The sequence below is a fragment of the Mya arenaria genome, chromosome 9 (genome assembly GCF_026914265.1).
Source record: "Mya arenaria isolate MELC-2E11 chromosome 9, ASM2691426v1".
Lineage (NCBI taxonomy): Eukaryota > Metazoa > Mollusca > Bivalvia > Myida > Myidae > Mya > Mya arenaria.
This window is the reverse complement of record NC_069130.1, coordinates 19,006,928-19,029,652: the sequence shown is the minus strand read 5'-3', so window position 1 is coordinate 19,029,652 and position 22,725 is coordinate 19,006,928. Positions and strand designations below refer to the sequence as shown.

The window sequence follows — 22,725 nt, the reverse complement described above, 5'->3', positions numbered from 1 at the left end:
AAGAGTGAAGGGTTTGTACAGGCATGAAAATTATTGATGATTAGTCGATCATTGTTGGGGATTTATTATTAATATTCGATAGTAAAATTTGGTCCGATTCCAAACCCCCATGTACTAACCTTTCAAACATCGGTTCAGGAATAGGTCCATCTCTTCCGGAGTAATTCCCGTCATTTGCCTGCATTATTTTTCTGAATACTGCTAAATTCTCCTTTGGTATTCTTCCCATACTGATGTCATGCTTCTCTAAGACATTCCTTACCATACTCTCGTGGATGAAATGGCTTCTTTGGCAGTTCTTTCTTTTACATTCCCGTATTATGTAGTTTTTACATAGATGCAGATATGGGCATGGTTTTCCGGCTTTATCTTTTCTGCATCCCCCATTCTTGTTGTAAGACTCACATATCTCTGTGGCAGCGTTTCTGTTGTTTAAACAAGAGACATTGGTAACTGATCAAGTAAGTGTTTTCTCAGAACTTCCATGTTATTGGAAGCTGTTAAGTCGTGACCAAAAATGCAATGGCCGAATTTGCAGTTTCCATATAAAATATATAACCTACAAATATGTAAGCCTATCCAGAACGAGATGTTTCCCGGACAGGCATAGGTTCATAACTCTGGGCTGACTTAAGCGACATTGCTGGTTATCGAACCTGACCGAGATATTGATATTATGCCCATACACAATCTGACCAAACCTAGTGCTGATTGGACACAGGTTTCTTAAGTTATTGATTGGTCAAGACGGTTCTAAATAAATACTATATTTAAAAGGTGATAACTCCCACGTAACCCGAGCCATATGGCTTGTTTACGAACTTGTTCATGATGTTATATCCATACACATCAGACCTGGTTATAAAACTTGTTGGATATATAATTTATTGATGATTGGACAAAGGCTTCTTAATGTATTGGTTAGACATTATATACACAACAAGAAACGTGTCCATAAGACACAGATGTCCCCATATGCCGCGTTTGTCACAAAAGAAAGGGCTATGTTTTTGCCCATTCTCCATCAATGTACATTAAAGTTTGTGCTCCACAACTTAATAACATCAAAAGCCTTCCTAAAATATCTCATGAGTGTATGATTAATAATTATGAGGTTATGAGCGACACAAGTTCAACAATTCCAGAAATTCGATTTCTTGCTTATTCAAGGGCCATAACTCTGGATATTCCATGTGCAGCGGCAAAAAAACACAAAACCATTTACATTCCCCTAAGATTACATGACTATAGGTAAAACTTTCGTTATCCCCCATGAATATACCCCTAAGGTTTCATGACAGTAGGTAATTTAGTTTTGGAGTTTTGAGTGACACAAGTCCAGAAACGCCATTTTTTGATAATTCAAGGACCATAACTCTGATTTTACTAAGTGCAGAGGGAAAGGAAGTCCTAGGTATACAACTTCAGTCATTATCATTCCCGTAAGGTTTCGTGACTCTTGGTGAAATAGTTTTTTAGTTTTGAGCGACACAAGTTAGGACAGAAGTACACACGCACGGCTTCACACACGCACGCACAGACAAACAAGGGCAAATCTACATGCCCACACCCCATTAATATTTGGGTATAAAAATGATGTATTTTATATACAACAAATATTTTTATTTGATTAAAAAGACAATTTCTTCAAACTACTGAAGTGAGGAAATGCATATGTAATTTGTAGTTATAATTTCAAAATAATGAAGCCAAAATTGAAAAGAGTGAAGGGTTTGTACAGGCATGAAAATTATTGATGATTAATCCATCATTTATTGGTTGTTGCTTTTTTATATTCGATAGCAAAATTTGGTTCGATTCCCAACACCAATGTACTAACCTTTCAAACATCGGTTCAGGAATAGATCCATCTCTTCCGGAGTAATTTCCGTCATTTGCCTGCATTATTTTTCTGAATACTGCTAAATTCTCCTTTGGTATTCTTCCCATACTGATGTCATGCTTCTCTAAGACATTCCTTACTGTACTCTCATGAATGAAATGGCTTCTTTGGCAGTTTTCTGTCATACATTCCCGTGTTATGTAGTTTTTACATAGGTGCAGAAATGGGCATGGTTTTCCGGCTTCATCATTTCTGCATCCACCCGCCCTGTTGTAAGACTCACATATCTTGGTTGCAGCGTTTCTGGTGTTGGGATGTTTAAGGAGATCTTCAATGAGAGACATTGGTAACTGATCCAGTAAGTGTTGTCTCAGAACTTCCATGTTATGGGAAGTTGTTAAGTCGTGACCAAAAATACAATGACTGAATTTGCAGTTTCCATATAAAATATATAACCTACAAATATGTAAGCCTGTGCAGAACGAGATGTTCCCCGGACAGGTTCTAAAGTTATTGATTGGACAAGACCGTTCTATTTAATTTCTACACTTAAATGGTGATAACTCCCAAGTAACTCGAGTCATATGGCTTGTTTACGAACTTGTCCATGAAGTTATGTCCATACACATCCGGACTGGTAATAAAACTTGTTGGATATATAATTTGTTGATGATTGGACAAAGGCTTCTGGTCAGACATTATATACACAACTAGAAATGTGTCCGTAAGACATGAATGTCCCAATATGCCGCGTTTGTCACAAAAGCAAGGGCAGTTATTTTGTATATTATCCATAAATGTGCATCAAATGTTTGTGCTCCACAACTTAATAACATCAAATGTCTTCCTAAAATATCTCATGAGTGTATGACTGATAAATTTGAAGTTATGAGCAACACAATTTCAACAAATCCAGAAATTCGATTTCTTGCTTATTCAAGGGCTATAACTCTGGATATTCAGGAGGTCCGGCTTTTTGAACAATACTATAACATACCGCAACATTGATAGCGAGACGGACAAATATTTGCTCTCGGTGAAAACTTCAAAAATAATCAAACTTGACATTTTGTAACTTTAAAATGAAATTTTACCAGTAACATTTTTTGTATTAATGATAGATGGCTTACCTTAAATAGATGTCGCATGACACTGATGACACTAAAGCTTTGGAAAATAAATTGACTGATTTGGTACTTGAGTACGTAAATTAATCAGGAAATAAATTTACATCAAAAATATTTCTTACCTCCGCCCATATGTACAGGAGAAACAAGGGGTATTCCGGAAGTGGTCCAATCCAAATTGAGTTCACTGAAAATTCTCAAGTGAGGAAATGCATATATAATTTGGAAGTAAAATTTAAAACTAGTGAAGCCAAAATGCATAGAGTGAAGTTTTTGTACAAGCATTAAAATAGTCGATTATTAATCTATCATAGACCGTTTTCAATCTCCGATAATCGATAGTAAAATTTGGTCCGATTCCAAACACCAATGTACAAACCTTCCGAACATCGATGCGGGAGCAGATCCAACACCTGAATCACTCTCGTCACTTAGTTCTGCTAACATCTCCGTTGGAGTTCCTTTCGTACTGATGCCATGCTCCTCTACGATGCTCTTTACTCTACCGTCAAGGATGTTATGGCTTCTTCGGCATTTTTCTCCGAACATAGATGTCCCTGTTAAGTAGTCATTACATAGATGCAGATATCGGCATGGTTTTCCGGCTTTATCATTTTTGCAACCACTCAGCTTCCTGTTGTAAAATTTACAGATCTTCGGAATGGTTGCAGCGTTTCTTGTGTCGGAATCTTTAGCAAGAGACATTGGTAACTGATCCATTAACCCTTTAGCTGCTAAGCGCAGAATAAGCCGTTCTCTGTATAGCCTATTCTCAGCGCTGAGCGCAGTTTAAGTCGATCTAGATAGTGACCTTGTATACCTGTCAGGTGGGATTTTCGGGTACTAAGGTTGGTGCGGCCCTGGTTTGGAGAGGAATATCTGCCGGGGCCCGGGACCGCCGGGACCCGGGACACAAATTAAAATATTGGAATTCTCATTGCATCTGTTGTTTGACTTGTTACAAAGTGTTGAAAATGGTAAATGCCTTAAAGACATAAAATGTATAATATGAGGCACTTATGAAACAGACTTATCTTTAAGAGTTCAGGAATGCATTTGTAATGAATTTGATCTTTTATTTTAATTGACTTTGCATTTAAACCTTTCCATTTATAGAATTACTTAATTGGACTTTAGAATTATGGAAACGTTTAGAGAAAACAAGCCACCAGCCACACAACGTTGTTTCAACGTTGAAATATGGATGGATAATGGTCGCGATGTCGAACAACGATATTTCAACGTTGAAACATCGTCGAAGTTACAAAGTTGAACTATGGATTATATTTCGACGTTGTTTCGACATCGAAATATATACGATCGATGTTTTCAACGTTGAAAAATGGTTGTCATGTTGACGTTCAACGCTGAAATATCGTCGCTGTTCTCAACGTCGATTGTTTACATGTTTTACATTAAGTGTCAACACTTATTCCTGCTTCAGTGTCACTTTAGTTAGGTTTCATTTAAAAATCAAAAGTAATATAGGTTCATGTATTTGCCATTTCCAAAATTAGCTTATACTACAGAAACGGATCCTTCATCGCGCATGCGCAGAGTGGTACCGGCCATTATTTCCTTAAAAACAAACGACAGAAAGGTGATCAACATTTTTATATTTGACTGTAGTTTAAAGCGTCTTTTTGCACATTCAATTTATAGCAATAATACTTTAAAGTTGCAGCACATTCGTTAAACAAGTAATCAACCATTCTGTTTTTTTTTCAAGAATTCTATATGTCTTATGTTGTAACACATTTTTTGCATTTATGTCTAACTAACATGTTATTTTGTCTAACCGGCATGTGATTATGTCTAACTGACATGTTATCATGTCTAACTGACATGTTATTATGTCTAACTGACATGTTATTATGTCTAACTGACATGTTATTATGTCAGGCTGACATGTTGTTATGTCTTACTAGCATGTTATTATGTCTTACAGACAGGTGATTATGTCTAACTAACATGTTAAAATGTCAGACCGACATGTTATTATGTCTAAGTGACATGTTATTATGTCTTAGTGACATGTTATTTCAGGCCTCTCGGTTACAATTTCCAAAGCCAAAATCAATTCAAATAAATAAATAGATAAATATAATAAAAGAAGCATCCATACTGTATAAAGAAACGTTGACTTCTGAAAGGTCAGTCCATAATGATACGTCTAGATTCACTAAATGTCTCTTGGAAGTCTATTCTAGTAGAATCCCTGAGCGCAATTTAATTCATTGGCATTTCTTAATACTGTGGGGTCGTGGGCTTAATAGGGATGTTGATCTTCGTGATCCAGGGTCCTTTTATATTCCATTTGAAATTTTACCGCCAGGACTACTTTAAAATAGGCGAATAGTTTCGGTCATTTACTGTATATGAAAATAAATAAACTGTATTACACAGCCTTTGAAATGCCGTTTAATAATAACATCGGTACATGTAGTTAATTACCATATATTTGAACGCAGCTGCAGGTTGCTCTAGAGATAACCATCGCCGTTTATCATGACAGCGTTACCGGGTTCGAATACCCGTCGTGGAATCTATTTATTTTATACTGTAATGATGTATACGTTACATCATTATTATTGATAAATTAAAAGCAGGATTACTTTTTCATAAATAAGAGGTTTAAAAAATGATAATATACGATTATCGGTAAATCAGACAGTGTAGTAAGTACATTGTACATGTATGAAACCCATAATTTTCCTTTTTTTCGCAAGCTTCGCTCGCTCAATTTCTAAAATGAATTTAAATTTACTACTAGTTTTTGGTCTTGCTTGCTTGACACCAACGAAACGACAATATTAGTAGTATTGCTATTATTTATAATACTCGCTAAAACAACAACAAATGAACTCACTGAGATAATGCCATTTTCCCAATGACCAATAAATATTTCAATTAAGTACATCTTAAAATAGGTATACAAGTATCAATAAATAAGAAACTATAATCACTTTTGCTTATTTTAACCCGAACATGTACTTTGACTTATCTTCTATGAACCCATTCGATGTTTTCAGCTTTGAAAAACCCAAACATTCACAATAATAGCATACAATAGATACAACAAACGAATCGAATTAATCTGACATGATTTAACAAGGAAAGAAAAAATGGAAAAAAACAAAAAGAAGTTTCTTAAAAGAAATCCCATTTTGATAGATTTACGTAGTGCTTGAACACACCATTTACAGTTTCAAAAGCCCGACTCTCAGACCCACCCAAGAAATAATTGCGCATTTATGTTATATGGAGAAAGTCCTGCGTATATAATTACCCGAATTTCTTATATGAGCGGAATTTACCGGAATGCTATTTATACATCGCAATCGTTGCTACATACATTTTTGCTCGATTTTCCCTCGCTAGCCTCGCTCGGTCATATGTTAATTTCAAAGTATTAAACCAGGTTTTAAATGTTGTTGTTTAAATGTTTTTGGCCAATTAATATTTTAAATAAACTTTAAACAATTTGTTTAAATTTATATTGAAAGTAACTGTTTGGTATCCATTTTACACGTTTAAAGAGTAAGCACTTTTGCTCCGGCTTGATTCATTCGTTTGCAGGTGATTTTCTGTATCCGGCCGTTGAGTACTTGAAATTACGTTGTTAGTTGATATGTTACATTTTTCTTCAATGTTTTCAAGTTGATGCTGGCTCTGATAAGGCTTATAGTTCTAATTTTGCAATTATTGATAAATAATGGGACAAGTGTGAGGTTATGGCCATATAGAATAGTTTAAACCCCCCAGTAGACTCGTGTTCCAATGAACTCAAATTTCACTGAACGTCCAAAGGCGGTTATCCCATCATCTACCGGTAAAGCTACTCTGATTCGTGTGTGAACTGTCTGTGGTGTTTGTGCGTTTGTGTCTCTCACTCATTGTCGTTTGTGCCCTTGCCTTGTTCCTCTTAACTGGGTTTATATTTGAAATTTTAACTAATGGGTTTGTCCCTTTACTTTGTATTGTATTATTGAAATACACATACAGTATGAAGCTAGAAATGAAAAGCTGTTGAGTTTGAGGGGCGTTACATTATGTAACTTAATAATTTTATCGAAATTCGTATACATTGTAGTTTCAAAAGTTTGTTTATTAATTAAACAAAAAATGGCAAACTACAGAATGGGATTTTAATTTGAAACCAATTAAACGTTGCATACCAGGAACACATATATCACTGTTTTTCTATAAAAAAAAACACAAGCAATTACCTTCAGAGTGCTTCGGTGACAAAACAACCATTTCCATTCCTGGTTGTTGAAGATTTAACGTAAATTTTTCCATAATTGTCTTGTATATTTCTTGTTTTTCTTTCGAGGAAAATGATTTCTCTAAGTTTTCTTTCTCTGTGAAACTTTGTAAAAAGCGTTGAATTCTAACGACAATGCCACCACCTTGTCCTGTGCATTCCACAGTGTAACTGCGTTGCCCACATTCGTTAGACACTTGACAGACTAGAATTAAGTTAAATGAATAAATAAATCATACACTTATACATAAACCAGTACCTTGATATATTTGCTATGATGATCACTATAATGTTTACTGCTGACAGGCTGCAATTTTTTGTTGTTCTTTTACAGTTTGCACATTGACTAATCTAACAACGATTTTACAATAACGCATAGAGTACCGCTATTTCGAACTATTTTCTTTGAAAAAAAAAATATATTTAGACACCAATAATGTCAAACTCCACACAGCGGTTACTTATCTTTGCCGTACAGTAATCACTGCCAACACGGATATTACGTGATGATGGTCAAACTCATGTGACGTCATTTAAAAAGTTCATTCGAAATATGTTTTTATTGTTTCACTATCAAAATAACGTTATTTAATTGAGCGTTCCTAACATATTACATAAATACGTGTAAAACGATCTTTTTAGTTTAAGATATGCAGCTTTTTCCGTACGTGGTGGTAGAGATCTTATATGTTTGTCACAAGGGAGATCACTGCGTAGGCGATTACAATAATGTCTCCAACCAAATAAATGGACTCTAAGAGTGACTCTTGTCAGTTCTTGTGAACACTCGAACTAGCAAAAAAGATAAAAACCGGATATGTAAGGAGGATGCCTAGTATCAGAATTGTACGACAAATGAACATCTATACCTTTCTCAACTTACACATTTCGTTAAGGAGAGCCCAACAGCTTTTCTTTGTAATGCCAACACATACTTCGAAGAGAGCATGGTCTACATTAGTCCGCATTACTTCTTCGAGAGGTTCAAATAAACTCCCAAGCTTTCCCGAAAGGCTGTCTTGTACTAGAGAAATAACTGCGTCCATAGAGTGACATTGGATTGATAGAACGAGACAACCTCTGCTGACCATCGTTATCTCTTTTTTTTCTGAAGAAGAACAAATGACCTTTTTATTAAAGTAACTGTGCACCAATGCGTTTAACAAACTGTTTTTGGTTGATTATATGCAAAATATTAATGCAGAAATACAATGGCAAAGACAGGGACAGTATTGACAAATGAACAAACTTACCGTCAAATAATTTACGAACAAGGGACTTTACTTCAACACCCAGCTCACTTGAACTCCGGTCAGCTATAAGCAATTACGACTCATATAAGCTATATGCATATCTGCCGTTTAATAAAAACTGTAAGGCAATATTTTTGTAACGTTGAGAGTATGAATTTAAGACTCAATACGTAAACCTGCAGATCTTAACTTGATTAAATGCATACAGAGTAGAAATGGCAGTGAAAGTGTCATGTTAGTTACACATATGAAAACTTACTATACATTCCACTCATCACTTGTTTTTAATACTAATATCAATTACTTTTTTTACATTTGACTTTTTGCTTGATTTCAAACGCAGATGCTAACATATTCAAAACAATAGCTTCATTTACCTGACATATCTTCACCATGCTCTAATGCCTCTGAAAATGTTCTAAGGAGTCGTTCCGTAATGCTGCGTTCGTCTTCTTTATTGTAGTTTCGAAACATGACCATGACCTCGAGGACTTAAAGTAAAATCTGGTACATATAGCATATATTGAGGAAAAGGTTTGTACAAAAAAACCTTAAACAATGCAAATACATCAATAACTGAGTGAACAGTTTAGATAAACTCCAGACAGCTGTTTTCACACTAGTATTTGAATGATATTTCTACAAAATGAATAAATCGATGCTTACTCAATCAGTCAACAATTTGTTTACTCTTGGTGGGCTGAGAAACGGTAGAATACCTGGTATATTTACTGACAGCCCCCTTTTCTGAATGATCATCTGCATTTTCTGCAAACCATTTTCAACCGCTGCGTCAGCTAAAAAAGCAAGGCGCTATTATATATCAAGACAGGATTTTATATATATATATATATATATATATATATATATATATATATATATATATATATATATATATATATATATTCAGCATTGAATTAAGTATCCATACTCAAAATGTGCCTCAATGTTACAGCGTCCTTATCCGGTGGTTTTAAATAGATATCATTCTACAAATACTTGATATGATAAATGTTGGTTTCTTTCCTTTTGCGAGACTATGGAATCCATCAGCAGCAGTCCCTGACAGGTCAATGTGAATATAAAATTATAATAACTCATCATAGTTATATATACTGAAAGTCATTTGTTTTATGAATCATTAATACTAAGAAAACATACTTACCCTCATTTAGTATGTCAACTGATTTGCAACCCAACTCTGATATAAGACCGTTGGGATATACATGTTTCAGGCTTTCGTACTTATCAAGTTCTTTAAGAAGACATTCTTTCAAATTCGGCTCTTGCATGTAGTCACATATTCGTTGCACAGCACCGACAATACGGCCAAAATACTTGCAGTAAATTGGCTCGTCCAATGTTGGCGTTCCCTTGTGTAGCATTCTATTCCTCAAGTTCCTAAGGTTAAAGATGTCATGTTTTAGTTGACGGTGGAGAGAGTCGCTGTCGTCTAGTTCGCATACATTTAGAAGTACAAAAACAAAAAGGGGAATATCCCACTTGGTCAAATCTGTGTCTTGCTTGAATGGATACAGAACATCTTTCTTGCTTCTATCGCTACCAATAGATATTAGCATATCTGCCATGTTATGATTCAAAAACTCATCTAGTGACCAGGGTTGATGCTGATGGTCTTTTGGTGTGAGTTCCCCAACTCTTCTTTGTAGAAGATGTAATAGCACTCGTCTACCACAGTCGGTCAGTGCAAGATTTACTCTGGAAAAGAATTCCTTTTCATCCGCCGAATTTCTTGCGTCTGCCATGCTGTCCAATCTGAGATAATAATACGGGATAATTTCAGAATTTATGAATATCTATCATTACTGGTTTTAAGTCCTGCTTAAAGTTTTTAAAACGTCTAATAACAGAATATTTACTTGTATTCCTTCTTTTATTCGTATTGATCATTGCATAAGAAGTGGCTACTTGAAAATATAAAACTGCTTCGACAGATTGTGCCAAAGATAGTGTTTCACTTACAATTACCATAAAATTGACGAAATCAGACATGCTCAATGAATTGCTTGGATTTTATTTAAACCGTGGAAATACTTTGAAGAGTACCTTCTAGTTTTTGACGATGAATTGCTCAAACAAAATAAAAGGTTGAATATAAAGTCCTTACATAGCTAAACTTTCAGTCCTTTGATTTTATGAAAATTTTGCAGATTCAAGTTATCTTTAAAACCGTCTTTGGCTGGCTAGGAATTGTGATGTCTATTTCTTCAAATATTTTACATAGGTAATCGTTTGGATGAAAAGTTTAGCTAATACATGTCGTTTTTATTTTTAATTATGTTTTCTGTATTTGTTCCCAGTTTTAGTACAATGATGCTTTTGATTATGAAACTCTATGATCACACATTCTTAAACCTTTTATTTACTAAGGCAGACTGTGTGTGATGCTCATACTTTCAAACAATAACTGCATCGTATCTTTGAAAAGTTTTTGCATTAGGTACTCTGAATTGTATTCCTTCGTCTGCAGATAGAGTCGGGATCCCTAATCATAGTACTTGGGTTTTACCTATTACTTTATTAGTATTTGTTTTATAATTAAGTTTCCTCAAGTTAATGCATACTTTGATAAGGTTTACCCTTAACGTTTTTACTTTATCCAGGAGTGTTGGGATAAGAGTAAGGTTTGTGCACATAAACTGGTTTAAACCCCCAGTAAATTTACATTTTACTGACCGTTCCAAGGCGGTTCCTAACAATCCTTGATAAACACACCAAGTTTTTATATAGTATTTATGCACTGTGTTGTTTATGGAGTTTTGTGCTGTTGTTCCATGTTTCTTGTTTGTGATTTTTTTTGTTTTTGTGTTCTATGTCTTTGGCGTTTACCTTGTGCCATTAAACGGGGTTTATGTTTAACCTTTGGCTACTGAGCTTGTTTCTGTAGTTTTTCACATAAATATGTATATACCGCTGTTTTCATATTTTGAATCAAATCTTGTTTTCACAAGACATCACTCTTTCAGAATGGTATATTAATCAATGACTACAGCTGACAGCGTATGCTGTATGGAGGCCGTGAAAAGTCATCTTGTTTTATCCGGAGTAAAATATATCTTTGTTTGTCCTTCGGGATCATTGAATTAAAATATCGAAACTAATATTAGAACACCTTCTTCATGACTAGTCTAGGGCAAGAACGCGTTGATAGAGTTCCGCTTAGTTGCACTAACCGTAAAAAAGTTGCGATTATCAAAACAGTCAATAAACATCTTATATCATATTAAATGCAACCAACTCAAACAAATGTATTCTTTGTCAACCAAAGGTAGAATTTAAGGGTAGGTGGGTTGGGTTGGACCTGAAGGATTACAGGTGACTGAAGAAATTATCAAGGTATTGCTTGAATGGCCTGATTTGAAAAGCACAAAAAATGTGGAAAGATTTTTGGGGTTGGTAAATTATCATCGATTGTTTATAAAGGAATTTGCTCACAACGCAAAACCATTTTATACACTAACAGGAAAAAATGTATTCTGTTGGGAGAACAAACCTCAAGAGGCTTTTGATGATTTGAAAACCGTTTTGACGGTTGCTTCAGTTTTGGGTTTACTCAATCAATCTCACTCATTTGTATTTGATGCTGATGCTAGTGGCAATGCAATTGATGGTGTTCTTAACCAGGTATAACAAGGCGAAGAACGTGTTATTGCGTATGCCTCTTTTGTTATGACTAAGGAGCAGCAGCGTTATTGTACAACCAGACAAGAACTGTTGGCTGTAATTTGAATGACCAAACATTTCAGACATTATCTGTTGGGGCGTCGATTTAATCTTAGAATTGATCACAACATTCTTACATGGCTTTTGAGATTCAAAGAAACTAAGGGCAAATAGCACGTTGGTTAGAAGAATTGAGTTACTTTGATATGGAAATTGTTCATAGACCAGAAAACAAACATGGAAATGGGGATGCAATGTCAAGAATGCCGGTGGGAGAAGTGTGTGATTATAATTTTTGGATCCAAGCTTGAGGAACTACCCTGTAATGGCTGTCCTTATTGTCAAAAGCTAGAACGAACCTGGAGAACCTTTGTTGAAGAGGTAGATAAAGCTGTCCCTCTATCTAAAGTACAAGAGATTACATTGACCTCAACCAAACTGTGGGATTTGAAAGCTGAAGTTGTTAGACAAGAGCATAAAATTATCCAAGATAATGACTTAAAAGTTCTTAGATTATGGCTGGTAGAAAAGTCAATACCCATCGATGGTGCTATTTTCTTAAATGAACTGCGAATCCAAGTACTTTTGGATAAAACGGGACACATTTATATTGTGAGATGAGGTCATATACACATACGTATTAACCCCAAATCTGGGGACAGACGGCTACTTATCCCAGGTAGTTTGTAAACTGAAGTAATGCAGCTTAATCATGACATACCATTGGCAGGGCAAGAAGATGAAGGTCGGACCCCAGAGAAAATCAAATTGAAATATTTCTGGTTTCGCTTAGAAATAGATGTACAAGAGTATGTGATATTCATTTAAGTTAGACAAGTTTGTACTTAGAATATAACGCATTAGTAGTATAGTTTGTAAAATAATTAAACTTTAAATTTAATATATATCATATGCATGTTGTATTATTGTATTTTGTAGACATTACAGTAAAGACCCAATATTTCAAACATCATTACAAAAGTATGCATTATATGATTTATTGGCAAGAAGTTTATAGTGTTAGTTCTGTTTAGTTATTCCAGTGCATGGATATAGTGTATAATTCAGGTGTCTTTTATGATATGTTTATCAAATTATATGGATACTGTTGTTAATTCTATGATACAAATATAATATTTCATAGTTAAGATCATTTATGTTTTTATGATATGTATATCAAACTCTCCTAGGTACAGTTGCTATTTTTTTGATACAATTATACTTGTTTACTTGTTCGCTATTTGAATTTGTAAACGTAAGCCATTGTATTCGATAAATTTGATCACGGGTCATGTTGGCCTACTTCAAATGTATATTGTGTTTTATATTTTCCTTGAATAAACCTTCTTCTTTCTTTCTTCACGTTACAAAAAGATTAATTATACATGCACAAACCACTATAATCACAACAAAACCATGTTGTAATAAAACAAATGTTATTGTAAAGTTATGCTCAATTGCTGATAATTTCAAAAACAACTTATTTAAAACTGTATGTACTGTGAGCGTATACGGGATCTCTATTTTTTCTTCAAGAAGGCAATCAATCAGTAATGATTATGAAATGAATTTATACACCAAATATACCAATTAAAGCTTTCAATACATCCAGTGACGATCTTGTCAAATGCTACATTGATTTACTAAAGAGCTTTTTCTATTATGAGAAGTGCACATGCACCACAAAAACATAAACTCCGTTGAAATAGGGTCAAACCAAAAGCGTTGTCTACCAAAGTATACAAATAATAAACAAACGTATTAAATAAATTTGTTGGTAAACAGTTATACAAGAATATGAAAATATACCTAAAATATATAACTTTATCTTAACAATTAGTTAAAAATGAAAACGTTATATTAGACTTTATATTGTAACAGTATTATTTGGTATAGACTTAAAATTGAGATAGACAATATTCTACTCTACACTATTAAATACTGTAACAGGTTTAAATCACCTAAATGAAATAATGAAATGTTGACTTATTTCGCAGTAATTCAGGAACATTATTTTCAAACAAACAAACAATTGACAGTATATACAACGTGGCGTAGCCAACAAACCCAGCAGTCCCGAGTACGAAGCCTGCTGCCGACAAAAGTTTCATTTATCTCAAACATTATCAAGCAAATTTCAATTTTAACCGTGTTGCCTATAAAATTGGTTTCCAAATTTTGAGAGATACAAAGCATGTAAGATAAAAAAAAATATATAGCTTATTGGGCTTTAACAAATAGAGTTTGTATGATCTGAAAACATCATTGATCTAAAAGTTATGATGACACACATCGTGTTAAGATGTTTTAGAGAAGTTTCGAAAATGAACTGAATGGAAAATAATTTTTAAAAAATGGTCTATTTTTAGGCATTTTGAACGAATCGAACTGACATGGTTTAGATCATTGTGCAGTAGTTTTGAAAATATGGCGATATATCAAGGACATATTATGCACTGAGCTCATTCATTTCGCAAATGTTTACAAAATTACAAAACCACTCATGTCAAATCTCACGTAGTAAAGAATAGCAGTTTTATGGAAGATCGATTAACGGATAAAATTACATGTTTCAATATTCAGTAGAAGAGAAATACAGCAGTTTTAGAAGATATTGTTTATTATAATGCGACAGTTTAACTTACACAAGCCTACTCCAAAGTCAATAACTATAACGCAAAGACTCGCAAAATTCCAAAACGGTTGGCAGTCACATATGTGAAGCATATTCACAGACCCCGATAACGTTGTCGTATTGTTATAAAGTTTATAATGGTTCTCTGCCTCAATATTGTCAAACAATTTCTCAATATTTCTTAATTAACTCGCCTTTTATATACACTCTAATAGGAGATCTAAACTATAATAATACTATTCACGATTCTATTTTTACATTCAGTTGTTGAGTTAAAACTATTTTTCTCATGCAATTATAAAAGTGATTCTCAAGTGTATCGAAAAAGGAAAATATCATGTTTCGAAAATGACTCAAGATTTTCAGAAAATAACATTTTGTGATTTTGAAATTTAATTTGGGTGAGCGGATATTCAAGTTGTGCAATAATGAAACATATTTGTATGGTGATAAGTATCTTTAAATACTAAATAATGGGTTTTATAATTGCAGCAGAAAAATAGTTTTAACTCAACTTATTATTATTGGATAAACATTGATCATAATGCTCGTTTAGACATTCAAATACATCATTTAATATTTGTAAATCAGTTAGTCATACCTTAAGTCCACTCGTTGTAAATCCTATTCATAGTGTACACTGAGCTCATTTATTTCGCAAATGTTTACAAAATAACAAAATCAATACCTGTCGGGTCTCACATAAACTTATCAATACGAGTCGAATAGTAGCTCAAAGCGTACAAATAATTGATATAAATGGAAACACAATGAGTATACAATGAAACATTTTTGTATGAAAGGTATAAAAATTGGCGCTGAGAAGTATATCAATCTATATCCGTCAAATGTGTAAAATACTTAAGAATAGACAATTTGACAAAAATATGTTACTCAATGGGGCCTTGCAAGAAGCAAGGTGAAACTGTTATTTGTCGTTTTCCCTGTTTCTACCGACCAATTTCACTTAATCTATATGGGTAATGGGAGGGGTCTTAACTCCATGTTGTATTTACATATGGACCAACTATAACCCCGATTTCATTATAAAGGGCAAAATGTACTTGTATATCACCTGAATCGCTGCTAGATACTTGTTTAATAGAAAATGATTCTGAAAAGCACAAAGCACAAAAAGTCTCTTAAGATAAATTCCATTTTGATATCCTAAGACTGCGTTTGCTAGTGCTTAAATACACCTGTTATAGTTTCAAACAATGTCTAACTCAGAAAGGGGTGTACGTCTCCACATCCACTCCGCATGGATATTGATATGATGAAACTCCTCAGGTTGGACCCGAACCTCCCGCCCGCCAGGAAAGAAACATTCCCTTCACCCTCCACAATCGAGTTTACGAAAATTTGGCCTAGCTCCGCTTTAGCTAAAATCTAGTTTTGTTGGTCAGTAGCACGATTTAAGGAAGATCATATGGTATAACCAAGTAAGTGCAGCTGCATCAATAACAATATGATTATGTGGAAAGTTCAATATAGTTATACATGAAAAACTAGAAGAACTTGCAGTGGACAGCTATGCAGTGATTAGTTTTGAACCGTGATTGGTATCTAATGTGGCAATAACACGTGAATAATAGACAAATTATACATGCACAAAACACTATAATTACAACAAACCCGTTATCAATCTCAAAATTTTCTTCAAGAAGGCAATCAATCAGTATTGATTATGAAATGAATTTAAACACCAAATATGCCAATTAAAGCTTTCAATACATCGATTATTCAGCGACGATCTTGTCAAATGCTTCATTGATTTACTAAAGAGTGTTTTCTTCTAAGCATATGCACCACAAAAAACATAAACTACGTTAAAATAGGGTCAAACCAAAAGCGCTGACTGCCAAAGTATACAAATAATAAACAAACATATCAAATAAATTTTTGGTAAACAGTTTTACAAGAATATTCTAGTAAAGAAATAACTAATATATATCACTTTCTCTTAACAATCAGTTAAAAAATGAAAACGTTATATTAGACTTTATTTTGTAAAAGTATTATTTGGTATAGGCTTAAAATTGAGATGGACAATATTCTACTTTATAAAGAACCTGTTAAGATTGGTGAATTGAATCATAAACGAGAAATGATTAAATAATTTAAATCAAAGAGTTCTCAATTAAACACTGTTTTGGGTTTTAAAACTAATTGAATATTTTTTTCAGATTCTTCTTGCCCACAAAGCTAATAACAAACATGATGGTAAAACTGAAAGCTTTCTTCAAATGAAAATACGTTTAAATCACCTAAATGAAATAATTAAATGTCAACAGACCGAGCAGTTCGAAGCCTGCTGCCGACAAAAATTTCATGTATTTGTCTCAATTATCGAGCAAATTTCACTTTTAACCGTGTTGCCTATAAGATTTGTTTCCAAATTTTGAGAGATTTAAAGCATGTAAGATATAAACGAAAATAAAGCTTATTGGTCTTTAACAAATAGAGTTTGTATGATCTGAAAACATAATTGATCTGAAAGCTATGGTGACAAACATCGTGTTTTTTAAGAGAAGTTTCGAAAAAGAACTGAATGGAAAATAATGTCTAAAAAATGATCTATTGTTAGGCATTTTCAACGAATCGAACTGACATGGTTTAGATCGCTGTGCAATAATTTTGAAAACCTGGCGATAAATCGAGGACATATTATGCACTGAGCTCATTCATTTCGCAAATGATTACAAAATAACAAAACCACTCGTGTTAAACCTCACGTAGTATAAGAATAACAGTTTTAGAGAAGATCGATTGACGGATAAAATTACATGTTTAAATATTCAGTAGAAGAGAAATACACCAGTTTTAAAAGGCATTTAAAAAAGGCAGGTTTTATAATTATGCGACTGCTTAACAAAAAACAAAAAAACTAGGAATTACTACAAGGGACGGTTGACATGACGATAAGTAATCAGGATACCAAGGCACCTGAAATATTGTACAAAGAAATCAATTTTAAAAAAAACAGCATATGTTTGGCTTATATCTAGCTGATTAACAAAATATACAAGCAGATGAAAGTACTCTCTAGAAGATAAAACACCTTGTTAGTCTTTGCAATAAGTTTGTTTTTAAATGTCAGGATTGATTAATAAATAACAAACAGCAAATTCCTACACCAGTAACACATAGGATACCGTTTACCCTTATTTAAAGGAGCTTTTCCGTGCTTTATTTTACATACCACAGTTATGAGAGCAATTAAACATGGGAGTAGGGTACTTACCAAAAAACTCAAAAAAAAATTATCTTCCGAGACAATGCAGTTGTCATCTCTCAACGGCTCTGCGATATGGCTAGACTCTTCAACCTTTCTCCATTGGTCTCCAACAATATCTTCTGCCCTTCTTTTGTTGTTTGCCCTCACCTCAATGAATCTTTCATTGCTTCTTTCATAAGCTTGTTCCATTCATGCTCAGTATTTCATTAAAGCCATTGTTTGATTCTCTTCGTTGAGAACTTGACAAATGTTTCAGAAGCTATAACAGATTTCTTTCATCATAAGGAAAGTGTCGAAATATTCAAACACAGATTCTGCAAACTTGTCGTGTTTGGCAGCTTCAGATGTCATTTGTCGCATTTTATCAATTATATTAAACCCAGCGACAACCAGGCAAGTGCTCAGCAAAAATTATTTTGCACAATTGGGCGAGAGCAGGCAGCATGATGCTGAACTTCACAACAAACCTTGTCATCATATATTCAATCTACAATAGAGAATACAACAACGGATCCTATTTCACAGCTGTTTTCTCGGATGTGCTGTTGTTCTTACTGATAATAATCGCATATGTCAAGACCATGTGATGTTGCCCTTACATCGCATATGTCAAGACCATGTGCTGTTGCCCTTACATCGCATACGTCAAGACCATGTGTTGCTGCTCTTACATCGCATATATCAAGACCATGTGTTGCTGCTCTTACATCGCATATATCAAGACCATGTGGTGCTGCTCTTACATCGCATATGTCAAGACCATGTGCTGCTGCCCTTACATCGCATATATCAAGACCATGTGGTGCTGCTCTTACATCGCATATGTCAAGATCATGTGCTGCTGCCCTTACATCGCATATATCAAGACCATGTATTCCTGCTCTTACATCGCATATATCAAGACCATGTGGTGCTGCTCTTACATCGCATATATCAAGACAATGTGCTGCTGCCCTTACATCGCATACTTCAAGACCATGTGGTGCTGCTCTTACATCGCATATGTCAAGATCATGTGCTGCTGCCCTTACATCGCATATATCAAGACCATGTATTCCTGCTCTTACATCGCATATATCAAGACCATGTGGTGCTGCTCTTACATCGCATATATCAAGACAATGTGCTGCTGCCCTTACATCGCATATATCAAGACCATGTGGTGCTGCTCTTACATCGCATATGTCAAGACAATGTGCTGCTGCTCTTACATCGCATATATCAAGACCATGTGGTGCCGCTCTTACATCGCATATGTCAAGACCATGTGTTGCTGCTCTTACATCGCATATATCAAGACCATGTGCTGTTGCCCTTACATCGCATATGTCAAGACCATGTGCTGTTGCCCTTACATTGCATATGTCAAGACCATGTGCTGCTGCTCTTACATCGCATATGTCAAGACCATGTGTTGCTGCTCTTACATCGCATATGTCAAGACCATGTGTTGTTGCCCTTACATCGCATATGTCAAGACCATGTGCTGTTGCCCTTACATTGCATATGTCAAGACCATGTGCTGCTGCTCTTACATCGCATATGTCAAGACCATGTGTTGCTGCTCTTACATCGCATATGTCAAGACCATGTGTTGCTGCCCTTACATCGCATATGTCAAGACCATGTGGTGCTGCTCTTACATCGCATATGTCAAGACCATGTGTTGCTGCTCTACCATCACATATATCAAGACCATGTGCTGCTGCTCTTACAACGCATATGTCAAGACCATGTGATGTTGCTCTTACATCCCATATATCAAGACCATGTGCTGCTGCTCTTACATCGCATATATCAAGACCATGTGTTGCTGCCCTTACATCGCATATGACAAGACCATGTGTTGCTGCTCTTACATCGCATATGTCAAGACCATGTGTTGCTGCTCTTACATCACCTATATCAAGACCATGTGCTGTTGCCCTCACATCGCATATGTTAAGACCATGTGCTGTTGCCCTTACATCACATATGTCAAGACCATGTGCTGTTGCCCTTACATCGCATATGTCAAGACCATGTGTTGCTGCTCTTACATCGCATATGTCAAGACCATGTGTTGCTGCTCTTACATCGCATATGTCAAGACCATGTGTTGCTGCTCTTACATCGCATATATCAAGACCATGTGCGGTTGCCCTTACATCGCATATGTCAAGACCATGTGGTGTTGCCCTTACATCGCATATGTCAAGACCATGTGTTGCTGCTCTTACATCGCATATGTCAAGACCATGTGTTGCTGCTCTTACATCGCATTTGTCAAGACCATGTGCTGTTGCCCTTACATCGCATATATCAAGACCATGTGCTGTTGCTCTTACATCACATAAATCAAGAACATGTGTTGCTGCTCTTACATCGCATATGTCAAGACCATGTGTTGCTGCTCTTGCATCGCACACTTCATGACCATGTGGTGCTTCTCTTACATCGCATACTTCAAGACCATGTGGTGCTGCTCTTACATCGCATATGTCAAGACCATGTGTTGCTGCTCTTACCTCGCATACTTCAAGACCATGTGGTGCTGCTCTTACATCGCATATTTCAAGACCATGTGGTGCTGCTCTTACATCGCATATGTCAAGACCATGTGTTGCTGCTCTTACATCGCATACTTCAAGACCATGTGGTGCTGCTCTTACATCGCATACTTCAAGACCATGTGGTGCTGCTCTTACATCGCATACTTCAAGACCATGTGTTGCTGCTCTTACATCGCATACTTCAAGACCATGTGGTGCTGCTCTTACATCGCATATGTCAAGACCATGTGGTGCTGCTCTTACATCGCATACTTCAAGACCATGTGGTGCTGCTCTTACATCGCATACTTCAAGACCATGTGGTGCTGCTCTTACATCGCATACTTCAAGACCATGTGGTGCTGCTCTTACATCGCATATGTCAAGACCATGTGTTGCTGCTCTTACATCGCATACTTCAAGACCATGTGGTGCTGCTCTTACATCGCATATGTCAAGAATATCATTAAATTACATATGTTCAATGAAATGAATATATCTCACATTAAAAAAATTTCACTGAAATTTTGGCGGAAATCAAACATGAAATTAGTCTAAGTCAATAAATTGCATAGCATAATCTGCAAACAGTGTTAGTACATAAAATTAAATCTCATGTTAAGGTCGGAAATTTAATGGTATCTGTTTTACGTGTACACAATTAAAGAAAACTTAGTGTTTCAAGTGTCTCAGTTTATGTCGATAGTATTTCAAATGTATCGATTGATTATACTTTCATACCCGTGTAGTAAAATGACAATTTTGGCCACAATTTCTTTAAATCAACCACAGCAACTTTAAATCGCCATATAGTTGTCACCCACGCGAAATAATGATAATCTTGAGTCTTAATCGTCGAGATACAATTATTATCGAGGTTTCAAAGTCATTTCACCGCGGGATCTGCTTTTTCACATAATAAACCGGAACTCGTTGTAATATACTCGTTCACATTTATTCCATACAATCAAACAGTCAATCAGTCAGCATAAAATAACGTAATGGGAAACATCTTAACGCTATTGTACGTAAAGGAACGTTAAGGTACGTAGGAACGTATGAACGGTTATCTGAAATAACCCAGACACAACAATCAAGACACATACAGCATATACACAATAACAATCCAAATAATGCAATTAACATAGCAAATAGATGTTCACAGAGTATTTTCATGACATTCATAAAAAAAATAAAGTTACAAAAAATGCTCTGATGTTGTCTAGCCATTAACATTTGCCCTAACTTACCTGTCCTTGATATTGTAGCTCAACTTTATTTATATAAAATAATAAAATGTTACAAAACTTAAATACTTACATTGGTACGTATTCCGATTTATTTAACAAAAACCAAACATTCATTCATGTCTTTATGTTTTAATTATGCCCGGAGCCCTCGCAGCTGCCAGCCAATTAAAACCCAAAACAAGCTCATGGTAACCATTCTAATTTTTGTCTACGCATCTTGCATATCCCGGGCAAATAATCTAAACAATCGGTCTGATTAATTTGATCTATTATTACTACAATGAATCTTACTCGTATGCGACCCACAAAGCTTATGAATTTAAAAAACATATTCCTAGCTGCGGCACATCGCCCCTCAATAAACCTTCAATTTGAAGTGCATTCAATAATTTACCTAAAGCAACTAGGAATTAAATGCTCCAAAACAAAATAGGATTTTAAGGTTATACAATACGTGTTTATAAGACGTACACAAATGCATGTTGTATACTTACCAACCATCATACACTACATGCCCAACGGCTTACTTTAAAACTACTTCTACCCTTCTCTAGTTTTAAGCAAACTGTACGTGTTTATAAACTGTTTTCAAGCAGACATAATTTCGTAACAGGTCTCACCTTCACTGGTCCATTCACACATACCTTACACGAGCGAACCAGACCGTCTCGTCCCTTACTTACCTCTTTTACCAGTCCAAGAGGCCAACATCCAAGTGGTAGTGACTCATCACACACAAGAACAAGATCATTTACCTCGATATTTCGTTAAACATCTTGCCATTTTGCCTCTCAAGAAGATTTGGTACGTACTCTCTACCCAACGTCGCCAGAATACGTCTGCAAGATACTGAGCTTGACGCCACCAACGCCTACAATAATTGTCATTCTTGCTAAA

The 22,725-nt window shown here is 35.2% G+C and overlaps 1 protein-coding gene across 8 annotated transcripts in view; it reads right to left on the bottom strand.

Moving 5' to 3' along the window:
- LOC128202731 (uncharacterized) overlaps positions 1–15,500 on the bottom strand; it is a 71,140-nt gene extending 55,640 nt beyond the window's left edge. For 6 of the 8 annotated variants that reach the window (XM_052903805.1, XM_052903808.1, XM_052903810.1 and 3 more), the window contains exons 1-11: positions 15,411–15,500; positions 9,656–10,266; positions 9,210–9,287; positions 8,868–8,981; positions 8,491–8,553; positions 8,121–8,345; positions 7,200–7,442; positions 3,350–3,527; positions 3,093–3,166; positions 1,841–2,171; positions 120–425 (exon numbers count right to left, since the gene is read on the bottom strand). In XM_052903805.1, coding sequence (XP_052759765.1) covers positions 120–425; positions 1,841–2,171; positions 3,093–3,166; positions 3,350–3,527; positions 7,200–7,442; positions 8,121–8,345; positions 8,491–8,553; positions 8,868–8,981; positions 9,210–9,287; positions 9,656–10,256 — 2,213 coding nt within the window. In that variant the 5' untranslated portion in view covers positions 10,257–10,266; positions 15,411–15,500. Of the gene's footprint in view, positions 1–119; positions 426–1,840; positions 2,172–3,092; positions 3,167–3,349; positions 3,528–7,199; positions 7,443–8,120; positions 8,346–8,490; positions 8,554–8,867; positions 8,982–9,209; positions 9,288–9,655; positions 10,267–14,819; positions 14,941–15,410 lie in introns of those variants that run through there. The other 2 variants (XM_052903807.1, XM_052903806.1) reach the window with 2 other exon arrangements.
- Between the last annotated feature and the right edge of the window lie 7,225 nt (positions 15,501–22,725).